This window comes from Pyxicephalus adspersus, chromosome 6 (assembly GCF_032062135.1).
Source record: "Pyxicephalus adspersus chromosome 6, UCB_Pads_2.0, whole genome shotgun sequence".
In the NCBI taxonomy this organism is placed as follows: Eukaryota; Metazoa; Chordata; class Amphibia; order Anura; family Pyxicephalidae; genus Pyxicephalus; species Pyxicephalus adspersus.
This window is the reverse complement of record NC_092863.1, coordinates 53152285-53170466: the sequence shown is the minus strand read 5'-3', so window position 1 is coordinate 53170466 and position 18182 is coordinate 53152285. Positions and strand designations below refer to the sequence as shown.

Below are 18182 nucleotides of genomic sequence, written 5' to 3'. Positions count from 1 at the left end.
TACATTTATACTATACAAGTGGTTATATGTATATTAATGCGCTCATTTTGACCTCTAAATTCATAAATCCAGTGGGACTGGATAGTTGAGATTTTATTAGGAAATCAAGTACAACCCAGTTTTACATGTGCGGGCAACAATCTGTTTTACCCGTGTCTAGAACAGGGGTGTCAAACGCAAATACACAGAGGGCCAAAATTAAAAATTAAAGACAAAGTTGCGGGCCACCCTTGAAATTTATTGAAAAAAATTGAGGAAGTTTTTCCTTCTTATTAGATTTAAACCCTTCTCATATGGAAACAAAGAGGTTTTGCTTCACATTCAATGTGGAACAAGCTTATAATAGAGAATGAGGCATAACATTTTTTTTTTTTTTAATTTCAATGGTAATCTTTTTGCATAGGCTAACTAATAATATTATTCTATGAAAAGCCAACCATTCCCCTATTTATTGTACAGCGCTGTGTAATATGTTGGCGCTATATAAATTCTGTTTATTAATAATAATTCAAGTCCATGCCTTGGAGTAGCAAGGAAAATTACAGAGGGGGGAGTGCTGGAAATGCCAGACACGGCCAATGCGGAGCTAAATCTTATATAAATGGCCCGCCAGTGGAACTCCCTCTTCATTGAAATAGCGTCGCTACTAAAATTCCCGGCATTTTTTGCATCTATAAAACAGTCCAATGCAGGGCCACGCACAGGCAGAGAGCCCGCTGGTCTATAGACGCGAGTGATGCTGGGAACTGTAGGAATGTTGGGGACCAGATTTGGCCTCGGGGCCAGAGTTTGACATCCCTGGTCTAGAAACAGACAACATGCAGTGCTGAGTGCAGTCATCTCCACACTCAATTTTAACACAGCATTTTTCCGAGGGATGGTAGTACAAACTCAAAAAAATCATGCCAACAAGTCATTACTAAAACTAAAGCACCAGTGTTGTCTGGTGAGAGGGTGGTGCCACTTTAGAAGGCAAGCAAATATACAGGACTTTAGCCCAGGGCTTTCACAACGCAAATATCAAAGACACAAGTAGCCATTAGGATTCTGTACAAAATGTGTTTACAGACACAGGCTGTACATGGGAGTCTGCATGTTATACTGTGGCAGTTTTTGTTGGATTTAAAGACCGTACATATGCACTTTGGCAAGCTGTTATGAATACACTGTACTTAGTAGGAGCAAGAGAAAAAGCCCACACACTCCTCTACCCCTAAATGTCATCCCTATTCATTGTTACAACTAAAAAAAAAAAAAAAAAAAAATCATTCTTCCATCCTAGCAGTGCTTTGAAGTTAGTCATTGTTTGTATTATTACAAGGTGTGAAAAAATGAAACTCCCAGAAACCAGTTTTTGTAGTTATGCAAAAAGTTACTGTGACAAGGCATCGCACCATATTATGGTGTGATCGCCCACAGGCATGATTTGTGTGTGGAAGATGTAACTAATTATGCATCATGCTCCTTTAATTCACTGCTGGATTCCCCAACCCCCCTCATCTTCTGAACTCAAGTTCACTTGGGACAGATTGCTGCAACTTCATTCAGTGCCCTTGACTGATGCTCTTGTTTGTCTGACTAATCAATTTTGTTTGCCTTGCTTTACCTTCCTGTGCCTGTCACATAAGAGCTAGCCTCCCTTTTTACGAATAGTCTTCGTCACCCAGCAAAACAACTCATTTTCTTACATTTTAGATGTGCGAATGGGTATGCTCTCTCTAAAAACTGCTCACTATTTGCAATCAGTCCAAATACCAGTGCTAAATTATGAATAGTATAGAAGTTTAGGTGGCGAGCCTATGTCAATTTATATTTTCCTCAATTGTCATCTTTGTGACAGGGGACACATACTGCTAAAATTTAACACACATCCCCCCACCCAACCTTAGCAAATCCTGAGATTTAACCCCTGACATGTAAACCTATGTTATCCACCAAAATGTGACATGTAAAACTAACCTTTATCCCATCTATTCCCTCCATAAATAGACCTACCTAAGCCGGACACAAATCATTAAATTAACACTTAATCTAGGTGAAGAGGTGCTATTGAAGCCAGTGTTTAGGTTTTTCAGTGTTGCAAGACCTTTGCACAGAAGGAATAAGCAGCTTAAACACATGTGTTTGTTCTTCATCACAAGTGTTTACAAAACACCTTTCAAACACTTAAAAAATTAAGACACACTTGGCAAGTGTTTGGAAAGCATTCTTCAAGCCCATGGCAGAAACAAAAAACTCATTTAGAAGATTTTTTTTTTTTTTTCAACATTGCCTTTAAAAATTTGTTAACTAATAAAGTTTACTAAACATTGTCCTGACATTCCAAGCTTAGAAATGCAACTGGGCATCTTTTTCCTACTTTGGGTATTACATGCTCACACATCCTGCATTGAGAGGAAATAAACCGTGGTGCTGTGTGCAAGCACCCTTGGCACATTCAACATGTATCCTTGTTTACCACTTTTCTTATATACATTTAGTATGCATTTATTCTAAAATTTGCCATATTCAATGTTGAGTTTATTATAACTTTAATGCATCTCTAGGTTTGTTCCAGGCCAGTAGATAAGGAACTTGACTTGGTTGTATACTTGTTTGGGTCCAACTCATATACTGAATCCAGAATGAGATCTGTAATGAGTCCACAGAATTCTCTGGTGACAAATGTAATTTAGCAGTCTAGATTCTAAAGCTACGTACACACTTCCAATTATTATCGTTGGAAAACGAACGACGAACGATCCTGCAAATGCCTTTTTCTTTGACCAACATTGCTAGATTTACGTATGGATGTTAAACTTGACATGCTCTTGAAAAGTGGATGAAGTGAGTGGAGTTGAGTAGTTGTCTATATACTTGCACTCTTCAAACAAAAACATGTCACCAAATAAAGTCATACACAAGACAGAAGATTATAAAGCGCATAGAGGAATCAGCTGTCGAGTCAGTGTAAATGTGACAGTCATTCCTGGAATTTGTTTCTGACTATGACACACCTGTATTCGGGCATGCCACTAGCATGATCATTTGCTAAAGATTTTTATCTCAAACACACAAAACAACCACTGACCAGTATGTTTTAAACTGGTGCAGGAGTTTGTTCCGAACAGAGGGGCAGTTTATAAATTATTTCAATACATCATCTGGCAAAGGTCCTTTAGGATACAAATGTCTCCCAATCAGAACATCCACATCTTGCAGAGGTGTAATGACCATTAAGACACAGGCAATGTACAGTTTACATCTACATAGCCCTGGTTTTAATTTGATGTTTCCTTTAAACATGACTGACAACCATATGCATAAACATTGCCAAATAATCTGGTTGGATTTTGCTTTAAAGCTCTGCAAGTTGGAAAATTTTACTTCAGGATAGGACTAAACTAATGTATTTTAATTGGTTGGGCTGCGAGTGCTAGGTTCTGCTCAGGGTGTGTTTAATATATTTATCCACTAAACTAAAAATCCAGAAGGAAAATTCTTCAAAAGATTAGAGCGCTAGAACAAAAACATACGCTTTAATAATTACAATCATGAGATGACCCTTATGAGGGATGATGTCTGTGGCTAACTTTATTTCACCAGATCATTTTGATTAGATATTTCATCTTGTCTGACTGAATTTCAACATCCAAGTGTTGCAAAACAGACTATAATGAGCATACCCATCTACAGAACAATCTGAATACTGCTAAAAAGAATACACTTGAAAGACATCTGTGCTGGTTGACATTATATAAATGACATTCAAACTTTTCATTAGGGGAGGGCTCTTTGTGGAGAAAGCATATGACCGATCCTTCCCCACACAGGATGTAGTATGCAATTCCCTTACAACAGATCACATGGAAAAACCTCCTCCTCTCATATGTCAAATCTCCCATGTTCACTGTGGCTAAAAGTGCAGTTGCTGACATTCCCCTGTAATGAGCACAATTGCCATCCACTTTTTTTTATCCCACTTGTGAATACAAGCCAAGAATAGAAAACAATGTTAAGGTAATAACTGTATTAGGTGCATCTTTTGATTGTAGTTTTAAGCTGGCACTTGTGTGAGTTTTACATTATTTTCCACATACAGAACACCACTAAAATGATCCTTTAATAGGGATGGTATGATCCATGTTTTGGATAGATTAAGGAATCGATGAAACCATGAGAAGAATGCACAGACAGCAATTCTTGACTATCCCAACTTATCTAAACTAACTTTTGTGGCATTTTGTGTCCCTGATTAAGATATTCTATCACTGTCCATTTCAGACTTGCTATATTTTTATATAATTGAATTTTTCAATTACTTTCCATTCATAACCCTCCCCCACAAAACAGGAAAACCTAAAAATTGTGCTTATTTCTAATAGTGAAAGGTTAGAAGTACTGGGAGTTTATTTATTTTTGAAGTGCATTACTGTGAGTTGTGGTACCATTAATATTGACACCATGGAGCTCCAATGCATATTTTTACGTTGTCCTAAACCATGACATAACAAAATTGCCTTAAGAAAAAAAAATACAGTACTGCTAAATTCGTATAAAATCTAACAAAGGCTAAACTTTAAAAAAAAAAAAAAAAAAAAAAAAACACTTTTGGATTGCTCCAATTGCCAGTCAATGCACAGTTGCAGGAAAATGTCTGGAACTACAGAGTGAGGAACATTCAAACCCCCCACCACTGTTTATGATTTACAGAGCATGGTTTGGGGGATATATGGCAATCATATTACAGAATCATATACCCAGAAAAATTCTAATTGCACCCAACTGCAGAAAGACTTTGAAGTTTCACAGAAGTATTCCTGATAAACTAGCACCAACAAAAATCTAACACAAAGGACAATTCCAGATGATGAGCATACCAGGATTGTATTTGGTGGAATAGCACTCTGTCATGACTCACCTTATCTTCTCTAAAACAAAAAGATACATAATCAGTCCTAGCCAATTTTAATTTTCAATTGCTTCCCTGACAACCAAACTAAAAAAGTTCCAGAGGAGATAGGAGCAGAATACAAAAGAGAATCTATGTATACCAAACTTCGCCATGATCCAATAAATTCCTGAAATCTTATTATATTATAATTCTCTTCTCATTAACTGGGACCTAAAAATATTCTTCTTCTGTGTAGCAGATCAGTCCACCAAAAACATTCATTTCAGTGAATACATGGGGGTTAAAGCCATTAGACAGTTGTAGGGTCTATTGGTGACATCTATGTCATTTATAGCCCAGGTCTGAACATTTGTTGTAGCCAATATGAAAGGTTCTGTAGCCCAAATTATAGAGGGGTTTCTCAATCAGGGTTGCCACAGAGTTTGTTAAGGGTTCCTTCAGCATTTCGTGCTTCTGATGTCAGCGATACCAAGAATCTTTTTGGCTTTAAGATGAAATTCTTCCCACCGACTACCATGCTATTGTCCTGTGAGCTGTGCATATCTAATTATAGTAGAAGATCTGAAAATTATTTAAAGGGTTTCCCCAAGTTACATGTCAGGAAAGGCTACTCTAGGGGGTGATTTATCCTAGTGTGCTACATCTATAACAGAGATCACTTTTTGGGTCAATGGACATATGACAGTGACAAGGTTGACCAGTCCCCCCCATATGGCGGGATTGGATGATACAGGATTCTTCAGAGTTTCTTAGTCTGAGGGAGGGTATATAAAATAGCAACAATTCCATACAGTCGGCCTGTGGACCCTTTACATACTTCACAATATCTAGTGAGAGGAGGTTGTAGACATTTAGAATTATCTACACCAATGTCACATGATCAGGGCAGAAAACCTAATTAAAAAAAAATAAACCACACAAAATAATAAAAAGCCAATTTACTAAACTCCACAATGTCCCCTAAAAATCATGTGCATATCCACTTCAAATATGCAACCACGTGAGAAGCAGTTGCACAAGGTTCGGTATTTTTTTCAAATTAAACTTCACCGTCAGCCCTTTGACTACCTATTTATCTTTTCCAACACGCTAGGAATCTTCTGATCAAAATAAGTAAACTTTAAAGGAAAACATCCAGAAGGAGCCCCGTACATAATCACCAGGTTTGTGCACCACAGTGACTTCAGTCCTTGGCTAAGAATTGCTGAGTGTGACAACACATGCTTACAAGTGTGACACAAATAAGTAGATAATGCAAAGCAGGATTAAGATAGAAGACTTTGTACTTCGAAAATCACTTAGATAAGTGTATATTATACAACCCTCCTAACTCCTGAGTGCACACTGTATAGAAATGTTACACAAGGATGACATTCACTCTGCCCATACAACTCCCTCCAAAAATGTACAGTGTTTAGAATGAATTGTCAAGTAGCTGTGCCTATGAATGACGTGTGTGTGTGTGTGTGTGTGTTACGGAGGGGGGCACTCTGGAAAGTGTGACACATGTGTTAGCAGCACTGACACTTTTGTAAAGTATGATATATATATATATATATATGTGTGTGTGTGTGTGAGTGTATGTGTGTCAGTGTCTCCTGTGTGAATGTATTATGGGGTTGTGTGAGTTTAAGTTACCTCAGAGCCCCACACTATTGGGGGGGGGGGGGGAGATGTCTCACACACACACACACACTATCTCACACTCACACAATATCTCACACTATAACTCACACATACACACACTTACCTTCTCCACTTGTTGCTTCACGACAATGGGGACTACAAACACCAAAACAGCCCCGAGGACCACCAATAACAGGCCGACCACCCCCAGGATAATGGACTTCTTATTGTTGGAACTTGCCATGGTTGCCTCTGACGGGTGAGCGCTGCCAAGCCGCACTATACACTGCAGCAGCCGCCCAGCTCCTAGGTGTGCACCTCACCAGCACGGGAGACATCCTCGGAGCCCTTTTTATTGTAAGGGGCAGGTAAGGGACCGCCCAAGTCAGCTTACCCAAACTCACCCCACTCACTCTTCTATAATATCAGGCACGGCCACACCCGGGAGGGGGCGGGACATAGGCAGACAGGCCGGCCCTGCTGGCACATCGCTGCTCTCAGTAAACATAACACATGGCTTGGCTGTGTACATACCGAGCGAACTCAGCATCCATCGCCCGACTCATCTGTGGGAGATCGGCGGATTCAGTCTGCTTCTCTTCTGGCACCAATACATATTAAGCGCAGCAAATTCCCCCCACGTCGTGTGCTAGCTCTTCTAATAGAGAATATTGTAAAGAGAATACTATTGCGGATAAGTGATTTGAGCTGTAGTAAAATAAACGTAATTACAGACAAGTCGTCCTGTGTACGATGTTATAGCGCAATAACTTACTGCGTCATCATCCAACAACAAGTCAAAGTTCTGAACTTCCAGGGGCTTCTTCCATAGACATCAACAGGAGAGCGCCACCTCGCGGCCCTTTTAAGTGCAGTCGAATTGGGGGGTTTTGGAGGAGCGCGAAATTGTCATATGGCGGGGTGCAGGAAATCCTCTACAAGAATACAGAAATACAGCTCAGGGGATATGGAGACAGAATGTGACACATAACACCACACATTTTCACCTGGAATTAGAGTGAGAAGCTTAGGGATTCATTTCAATACATATTCCCGCTCATTGTCAGCAGTACAAATCTTTTTGTTAGGATGGGAAGTGGAAATAATTATTACTTGTTCATCACAGATAGTTAATACAATTAGCTTTCCATTAGTAGAATATCTGGATGAACAACAATAAATAAAAACTAGCTAAATCTATGGGGTATTATTGTTGAATATAGACCCCCTGGCCTGTCCTTTCTCTATATAAAAGTAATGTGGACTGGAGTTGGGTTCAGTAATAAGATCTTGCTGTATAGGAAAGAATTACATTTACCCGTCCCTATATCTATGCCGCCAGTTTAAGGTCAATGGCGATTCAGCCTCCTACACATTTGTGGCTGTGTGATGCCCGGTCCCCCTGCTGCATGCTGTAGTTCCATCTGACAGCCCCTGCGTCCTGTAGTGACCCGAGAGCTAGCAATTCTAGCCATGCAATGCAGAGGAGGTCCAGGCATCTGACAAATAACTGCTTATATGTTTATAAGTATACAATTTCTACATCCATAGCATATAGTTTGCTGAACTTTTGATGTATATTGATATATTAACCATCTACTTACTACCGTATAATGCACTCATGTCATGCCCTCATCATACAGGTGTGAAGAATCAGTAGAGAATATTATCATTGCAGTACTTACATAGCATCTGGTGTGCTTTCCAATGCCCACACAATGATCAGGGTCCCCTTAAAATTAGTGGCATTATTGGCAAGTGTAGGGTTCCTTCTATTGGAGGTCAGTGGAGATGTGACCCCTTACATTCGTGGTCTAAGGGAGCTTAATTTAGTATGTAGCCTTGGTTTTAAAGAGTGATGTCTATTCACTCCAGATTGGGTTGTAGCTCAGTCTGCTCAGGACTTCCTGCACATTGGATGCATTGTAATTCCTTTCAATGTTTCTCCTTATGACCTACACTTGGGGTATTCTGCTCCCTCTACAGAATACCCCAAGTGTACCCCAGGTACAGAATCACAGAGGCTGATTCCTATGGTATCAATTTACAGAAAGGGAACTCATATATAGGTCTCAGGGCAAAGAGATTGTCCAACAAGAGAAACAATATCCATGTGCAATAGAATGCTGTAAATGCCTGGTATTATGGTTGCTTCTATGTGCCCCTGTTTGTAGACCTTTTCAGCTATACATGTCTGGATGTTTTGGTTTGGACTGAATTCCATTCTGAACACCTGTCAGGATAAGGAGGATGTTCTATATAACATTATGTGACCCAACATATGGTGAAGGAAAAGGCATGGGCATCAAAGAGATAAAGAAAAGATGAAGTCAGGGAATATCCTAAGGAGTAGTGTGCCCAGAACCAGCAATGGTCCTATGGCAGTGGATAGCAGTTAGCCCATGGGCCATTTTTGTCAGGAGAGCTGTGGAGGAACCCTCCAGGTCAGTTTACATCCATAGTCCATAACAGTGGCCAATAGCACATTCATACGGCTCATTCTTTTAGACCCCCCAGGTATGGTAACCTGGTCCTATCACAGTGTCTATTAGCACAGGCAAATTGACCATTAGGTCTATACCTATCTGTCTCTATGCAAATATATGTCAAGTGTATCCTATTTGGATGTTTTACATGTATGCAGTTTAAGCGGAAGAGAAAACACTATGGGCCCATTCACAAGTATCTGAGTTACCATAAGTTCTACACTGCTCCCAGAACACTTAGAATGTAACCTCAGGTTTGGATAGGGTGGTGGCATCAGAGAAGGGGGATAATGTTCCTAATGAAGAGGAGAGGATGCTATGCGAGGGACATTCCATCCTTTGTGAATCACAGCCATTGTCTCTGAATAGGGTAGCAGCCAAAAGACACAGTTGTTATGCAAGTCCAAAATTGGCAGAACTTCTTCCAGTCAACAAATATCAATATGAAGAATTATTATTAAGATACTCATGAGGAGCATTTACTACTGATAGCAGGGATGAATGTGCTATCTGTTGCAGCTTTGCCCCATACTTAGCATGCTTTTAAAACCTCAGTTTGAATGGAACTATGGTTTCTTGTTATATAATTCTGCTCAACTATTCTTTTGATCTTTGAGGTAGCTGGGGAATTGCAGTGTTATAGAATATCTGTCCTGCAAATTTATTTGTTCAGGTATTGATGCCACCAATATGCCTTACTCCCATTACAAAGGTGGTTTTAAAAGCCTTTTCTAGGCAATCTACTTCTAATTTTTGGGATATAATACTTTTTAAACTCATGACTGAGAAAGTATACATTCATATCAGAATTCCAATGCTGACTGCATGTTTAGGTAAGTTGCTCAAATCCTTAAAGCAAGTTTTAAAAGGCCAACTACAGAAATATATTATTTTAAAATGATAGCTTTTATATCTTACATCTTGTTCCCCTAAAATGCTTTAATCACATCAGAAAGGTCTAAACTAATGAAACACTTTCCATTCACCAAGGTTTTATTCACATTCATTAAACGCATATCTCTGATGGAGCCCATGACTTGTCTGTGACAGCTGAAGGTCCACTACATCACTCTTTTTAGCCAGCATGCTTCGTGTGTCATGGATGACATAGGTTTTGTTCTATTGCCTAACTTCTTAACGTTGTTTTATACAAGACATGGCCATACTTGTGCTTTATGAGCATAAACTAAATATAGTTCAGTTTGTAAATATTAGATTGTTTATTGGCCTAAAGGGTAGACATGCAATGGCAGTTGGAATACAAGTCACAGCTGCAATTCATGGCTGCTCTGTGAAATGACACAAACACGTGTTTTTATGCCCTGTGCAGACACCCCTAGCTTTTGGCCAAAATTGGTTTACAGACAATAGTTAGAGTACAAACATTATACCGAATAATGCAAGAAAACTTGGAAAATGCTAAATAATAGGAGTACATGTAAAGTAGCACGCCTCCTATTGCCTCTCTTAGACACCAGCTTGACCATATGCCTAGGGAGCTATAGCCATCATCTGGGAAATTCAATCAGCCCACATGTGTATTCACAGATTGGTTACAACTCATAGACTTTTAAGTGGTCAGTTCTCCACCTTTCTGGTTTTACTTATGTCTGTGGGTACATTAAGGGTTAATTTTATCACTGGTTTTCGCTTCATGTATTAGAATGCATTTTCACCTGCACTACCCACAATCCCTGTGGACAAATGAAAAGTTTTTGAAGAGATTGATTTACCTACTTAAAAAGAGTTCAACAAATGAAAGAAAAATTGTTGTGGATCTTTGCAGTGTTTGAGTGAAATTTAAGGCGTGACAGACACCTCACCACCATTTTACTCAATGCTGCACCTTCCTATATCCATCTAACGTATGCATGTAGTCACATGATATAAGAATTTAAACTACTTTTGCTGCAAGATACATTTTTTATTATTTTTAGCACAAATAATAAAATATGTGAATATTGTTTGAAAGCAGAAACTCTACAGAAAAAAAGTAATAAAATGGTGGTAATTGCTATACTTTAATTTCTCATTACATTACTGCTTGTCAAACCAACATCAGTAAATTTACATTAACATGTATTTTAGTGCACACAAACCCCCTAATATCTTGTAAAATATAGAGATGAGTTGGCAATGAATAGGCAGATACAAAGCAGAGGTGAGAAACAAGAACATTGCATACCCAATTCCCAATATTGTCTAAAATGTGGTGGTTTAAAGGTATTTACAGCTTCAGGGCACAGCCTGGCTATGACAACCTAAGCACACATTTTAGCAGAGCTCCTGCTGCTTCCCAACTCATACCTCTGGGCTACCAGACACCATACTGACAGAAGTGCTTAGGTGGAGAAAGGAAAGCAGGGAGTTGAGCACCAAATTGGGACATGTTACACTCACACCCATAGCTTGAAGACAGAGTTCATCTCCCTCTCCATCCTCGCCAGGGTGGGACTTCTGTGACTTGAACCCTCCTGTGGAAAAGAGTTACTTGGCAAATCCCCATGATCATCTGGCTCCCACTCTTATTGAACCTAAAAAGGCTTGGTGAGCACCTTGTTCCAATTTCAGGACGCATTGAACCATAGGTTCTTGCTCTAGTCTTGTCAGACTAGTCATCTATACATACAGTGACTCATCCTACTGCTGATTTCTCAAAGGCATCTTAGCTAGCCCCAATCTCTACGGTCACTGAATTGTGGGTGTTAATACTAGTGTTACTTAACACATAGACATAGAAGCCCTTATTACTAAAATTGAGACCACTCAGCGGGCACCAATATGTGACGTGCAGCGAGATAAAGACAAAGTTGCAGAGAAAGCTGAGGAGTTGGAGGTGATAATGTCTGACCTGGCACACAAAGCACAGGAGTTGGAGGTGGTAATGTCCAACATGGCACATGGGGTTTCCCAGTTAGAAAGGTATAGAGACATTCTAACAACGGCTGATGTCTCTTCATCTCTCACTGGATGACTTAGAAAACAGGTCAGGCAGGAATACCATATGGTTGCAGGGTAACCCTGAGGATTTTGGAGCAGACTCCCTGTATTATACAGATGTATGGATCTTTAACCAGCTTTTGCAACATGTCCCTGCCTGTTGGCTTAAACTAAACATGGTTCATCACATACTGGGCCCACGTTTTTTCAAATTCCGTGAGACCTTGGGATGTTCTTTGTAGACCACTACTATATTACTAAAAAGGCCATTAGGCGGGCAGTCTTCTGAGTCACTCAAAACAGCCTGATTGACTATTTTACTTGATATATCTTGCAAAACTTTGCAGATGAGAAACCATATAAAACTTATACTATACAAAATATGAGAAGCCAAATCTATTTTATTGGGGATCTCCCTTCTAACTTGATAGTATTCAAATCAGGGACCACATACTTACAGGCTTTTTAAATTCGCCACCATTGATTGGCTGTCTCTCCCCTCCCTGTGGGCCAACATCCTCTCCCCCAAAAGACTATACCAGGGTCCAAGTTCATTGTACTATTTCAGTAACCATAGGTGGCGGAATTAAATGGGACTTTCTTTTTGTTGCGTGACCTCGATAATTCATGGCCTTAAAATTGCTTAAGGATAGTCTAAAACTGAAAATCTTACTGGAATTACTGTTTGGTTTAGTTATACCCGTCAAACAGAGCATTTTGCCTTTTTAGGGAATAACTTCATCCATGAATTTAGGCCTGTTCTTTACATCATACTTTTTTTATATATATATATATATATATATATAAAAAACAAAAATGACAACATTTTGAAGTAGTAGCATGAAGAAATCATGTATAGTGTACATTGTAAGTATTACCTTTGGAAATGAACCTTTCGAAACCCCAGTGTGTAGGTGTGAACCCGGCCTCTAACGACCATTTTCTGTTAAGTGTGGTCAGACAATTGCTCACCATCTACCTCTAGTGAATCACAGCACTGCTGATGACTACTACACCTTGACTTTATGTACAGTTGGTTTTCCCTTTCAATGAAAGGTAAATGAAATCTGGCAGCTGTTTATCCCACTTTGTGTGTCACATCCAATTGACTCCCCCACCAGGTAAATTTAGAGATGTAGCGCAGTGTGCTTGTACTGGGCCCTTCAAGCCATATTCTGTTTAGCTTTTGACTTCTATACCCTGCAATCACTCGCAATTGCATTTAGAATGTGCCATGTTATATTTTGGATTTAGTTGGACTTTAACGGTCAAGAACCAACACAAGTAGTCATGGTACTCATGAGAAACCTATCTAATGTAGTGCTACATAATATGTTTGCACCTAGTACAGTTTAATATTGCCTCAAAATATGTCAAACATACAGCTTGCTGACCTAAATGGGGGAGATTCTTACCATCCTCTCATTAACTAAACATGATGACAGCCCAGATATGGAGAATTTTCTGCTTCTTTAGCTAAGCCCCGGCTCTTTCAGGTGCACGTTTCCCCAAGAGACTTGTCAAACATTTTTTGGCACACGTTAGAGATTTTTAAACAAAATATCTGTCACTTTCCTGAAAGATATTTTTATCCAGCAGTAAAGTAAAATGTTGTTCTGTAGAGTTCTTTATCCCACTCAAAATGCCAGATATAAGTCAGCCACCAATTGCAGCATCTACATAAGCATTTATTCAATACGTGCTCATTCCAAGCATCAGACAGGACCTGTGATGATTACTAGACAACTCTGATGAAAGATCAGACATTTTACCGCCATTCTAGTAAATGTATTTTTGTGGCATTTGAGAAATTTCTTCTATTGACTGGTACAGTACTTAAATGAATATTTTACAATGTAATCCACTCAAAAACCACACACAGGATAAAGACTGTTTTGGGAGAAAAAACAAAAATCACATGCTAGGTAGGTTTCTTAGCACTAAAGACATTCTATTGACCCAAAACATAATAGGCCCATGAATGTGGTCAAAGGTGAAATAGTATTTCAAAATAGTCAACTTTGCCTTTTTAAAAGTTTATATTACCAAATAAACATCAACTACTCCTTTAGTAGATCAACCCCACTATTCCAATAACATTTTAAGCATCAGACCGTTTTCACCATATTTAACATCCTTTAGGTTAATGTCTGTTGGTAGCAATTTTCTTGGAATGAACATCTAAGTTCTCAAAACTCTATTCCTCGAAGTATTCCTAAAATCTGGCTTAAGTCCACAAATGTTTAGGTGCTGTATAACCATCATTAGGCAAGATTGTTTATTTAAAGCCCAATTTCAGACTTGCTTCCTCAGCACCACCCCCTAGACATCTCTAAAGTTCCATCAATAGGATGGTAGGAACCTGTGGGCTTTGCAAAGCATTAGCACTTAAAAAAGGGCTCAAATAAGGATGGAGCAACATCTGAACATTATGGCTAAAACCAGCTGCAGCCATTCCTAGGTAGTTCTCAGTGCCAGCACAACATGGCTGGAAGCAGCTTTCCTTAATCTTAATGATTAGGAACCTCTTGCCAATTCTCAGAATTGAAGGTACTATTACCTAAGGGAGTAACCTTAAAGCAGACTCTCACATACATCATTTGTTCTTTTGCACCAGCATAATTAGTATGTAGGTACAGGATGTTTGCACTAAGGCTACAAAAATGTATTTGTTTCTCCAGTATTAGAATTAGTGATGTGTAAATCCCAAGACCCTTATAGGGCCAAAACTTTATAAATTTTATGAAAACGGCAGATGTGCCGATCACACATGAAATCACAAGTTAGAAAGCAAAGAAGCATAAAAAAATGTTTTTTTATGTAATGCAATGACTTTATTGAAGCAAGGTGCAACAGAAGCATGAATTTAAAAGCAAGGAGAAGCAGAACTGCTGATGTTCACATCTTAAAAACCACCCCTCAAGCGCAAAACAAGATGCAGAGTGGATTCCTTCTGAATGTTGTAGTCAGACAAAGTACGGCCATCTTCCAGCTGTTTTCCTGCAAAAATCAATCTTTGTTGGTCTGGAGGAATGCCTTCTTTATCTTGAATCTTGGCCTTCACATTTTCAATAGTGTCACTTGGCTCCACTTCTAGAGTAATTGTTTTACCAGTTAAAGTTTTCACAAATATTTGCATTCCACCTCTTAGACGGAGAACAAGATGCAAGGTAGATTCCTTCTGAATGTTGTAGTCAGAGAGGGTGCGACCATCTTCCAGCTGTTTCCCAGCAAAAATCAGCCTCTGCTGGTCTGGAGGAATACCTTCTTTGTCTTGTAGTCAGAGAGGGTGCGACCATCTTCCAGCTGTTTCCCAGCAAAAATCAGCCTCTGCTGGTCTGGAGGAATACCTTCTTTGTCTTGAATTTTGGCCTTTACATTCTCAATTGTGTCACTTGGCTCTACCTCCAGTGTAATAGTTTTGCCAGTAAGGGTCTTCACAAAAATTTGCATTCCACCCCTCAGACGCAACACCAAATGCAAGGTAGATTCCTTCTGAATGTTGTAGTCAGAGAGGGTGCGGCCATCTTCCAGCTGTTTCCCAGCAAAAATCAGCCTCTGCTGGTCTGGAGGAATACCTTCCTTGTCCTGGATTTTAGCCTTCACATTCTCAATAGTATCACTTGGCTCAACCTCCAGGGTTATGGTTTTACCAGTCAGAGTTTTCACAAATATTTGCATGCCACCCCTAAGACGTAGAACAAGGTGCAAAGTTGACTCTTTCTGAATATTGTAGTCAGAAAGTGTACGTCCATCTTCCAACTGCTTTCCAGCAAAGATCAATCTCTGCTGGTCAGGTGGGATTCCTTCTTTGTCCTGAATTTTAGCCTTAACATTTTCAATTGTGTCACTTGGTTCAACTTCAAGTGTGATGGTCTTCCCAGTAAGTGTTTTCACAAATATCTGCATGGTCTAGAAGAAAGAAAATTAAACATTAAGGTCAGATCAGACAACTTCCAAATTAGCATATTTCAATTTGCCAACATTGAAAAACAGATTAAACAAGCATGCACAAGCTGAGTACATATAGTACAAATGGAAAACTTCGACAACCAGGTCAGCCCACTGACTGCACCAACCCCCCCAAAAAGTCAAATTGTCCAAAAGACTCCAACCCTTCTGCTTTTTCTAAGTCGCATTTACATTTTAGGCTCTATTCACAGACTCTGGAAGTCCCAAGACATGTCTGCATATTAAACTGCAGTAAAAAAGTTATTACAACCCCAGTATTTTATATACATGGTACTGCACATAACTATTTAGCTTTAAAAGTAAGCAGGCCAAACTACAATTGCAATAATCTGCTTGATTTGAAATACATAAACTAGCAGCAAATCAAACAGCTGATCACCTAGAAACATCATTACTGGTGTCCCAACAAATGTGACAAGACAAGGGAATTCCAAGCCTTTATTAAACTCATTGACAGTTCTCATGTGTAGATGGATATTTCTACTTTAGACATTAGCTAAAAACTAGTTTACACTCCTCATGTCAGATCATTTATTGCACGTTTTCTGATATCTTTCATATACAGTTTGTCCAATGCTGCTCATTGCATTATAACACATTACCACAACGTACTACACTCACATTGCAGCACCATTCATCATCAACACCCCCAACTCCCCACAGTACATGCTGCATCATAGAACTGTCTGTACTAGAGAAACAATGAAACCAAACTAATGAACACTGATCTGAATAGACCCCAAGAGACAGATTTTATTGGCAGGAATATTTTCATCCATAAACCAACAAGATCTGCCTTCAATTGGTTTGGGCCTCTAACAAGCAGAAGGGGAAGCTGCCAGGGGATTTCTTAGATAATCAGAACTTTTAGGAGACCAACTACTGCACCATCACATGAAGAATTTTTATTACTCTTCATTTCCCACATTTTATTTATTCATGTTACCTCCAGTCATCATTTCTTCTATAATAGTTCACATGTAAATATTTGATAGAGATGAGGACACAGATCCCCATAATAGCTTTGACATTGGGATAAAAAAATGTTTAAATATTAAACTGCAAACATGGGGAGCAACTTAACACTCCAGACTGAGCAACACAAATATCACACACACGGTAACACAAACATTGTAAGTAAATTGCGACTTGCACAAAGTAGCTACATACACATTTATGTTAAACGGAAATAAAGACGAACACAAATACTATTCCCAGATAGCCAAATCCCTCCCACCATGTGCAACGCACTTACACAGGCTCCTCCCACTATAGCCACTCAGCACCGCCCACACCGACACCCAAGCCCCCCTTCCACCATTATCCCTCACAATCTACCGTCAATAATGGCGGGCTACATGTCCCCGCGCTAACGATATCCGCCTTGCCCCTCACCACCAACTCGTTACCTACCCGTGGGGTGAAAAATCATAAAAGCCGTACATTCCATCATAACTACACAACAAACACATAACGGGAAACACCAAAAGATGTGACGCTCCATCTCCAGCCAGCTAACACTCCGCAGCCTTACATAGTGAGTAGTCCCAATGTTTCCAAACACAAGCTGCCCTTCTCCCCATCCATAACTCACCGTAAGCGGTATTCTATAACACGTCGCACACTCCCCAAATTCACCACAAAGAATCTGCGTCACCCCAGGCGAGCTCTCCCTTTTATAGTGCCAGCACCTTATCCCTCCGCTAAACTAGTGAAAGGAACTATTTAATAGCCGAGGTAATGCAAAGCTGTGTGTATTACCCCCCCCCCCCCCACCCCCCGTGTAGCACGGACGTGCAATGCTATAATGTTCACTAATGACACTCTATGAGGGAAACAATAAGTATTTTCATCAGGTATAAAGCCAGGACAAGGACGAGAACCGGCGCACTGATACACTACTGCGTATGATACGGCCATAGAAGGTCGCAGCTGTGTCTGGATTGGCTGCTTCCAATGTACAGTAGAGGGAAGTAGCTGGAATCTGGGGCTTTTGTTTCCAAGGTAAATGGCTTGATGTGCGCTGTGTATAGATCCATTCTCTGCTAGAGTCCGGTCTATGGGAACTTTGTATTACCCAGAGAAATGCAACACCTCCAGCAGACACCTTCTTAAAGCTCTTTTAAAGTGTGCTGAAAAAAAAGTATACATGGGGGTAAAAAAAAGCCTGGAGATGTGTAGTTTATGTACCCTAACAACACCGGTGGGAGCAAAAATGACTGGGGTGCAGCACCTACACAGAGTATAGGGGTCTATAGATTATA

At 39.7% G+C, this 18182-nt stretch overlaps 2 protein-coding genes across 4 annotated transcripts in view; both read right to left on the bottom strand.

The window, feature by feature from the left end:
• SCARB1 (scavenger receptor class B member 1) overlaps positions 1-7254 on the bottom strand; it is a 55589-nt gene extending 48335 nt beyond the window's left edge. For 2 of the 3 annotated variants that reach the window (XM_072415763.1, XM_072415765.1), the window contains exon 1: positions 6645-6953. In XM_072415763.1, coding sequence (XP_072271864.1) covers positions 6645-6764 — 120 coding nt within the window. In that variant the 5' untranslated portion in view covers positions 6765-6953. Of the gene's footprint in view, positions 1-6644; positions 6954-7054 lie in introns of those variants that run through there. The other variant, XM_072415766.1, reaches the window with a different exon arrangement.
• Positions 7255-14757: 7503 nt separating this feature from the next.
• Positions 14758-17629, bottom strand: UBC (ubiquitin C). Its single transcript, XM_072415767.1, is given in 3 exon segments — positions 14758-15222; positions 15225-15858; positions 17513-17629. Coding segments are annotated over 2 exon segments (1002 nt in total). The 5' UTR covers positions 15856-15858; positions 17513-17629; the 3' UTR covers positions 14758-14851.
• Positions 17630-18182: the final 553 nt, after the last annotated feature.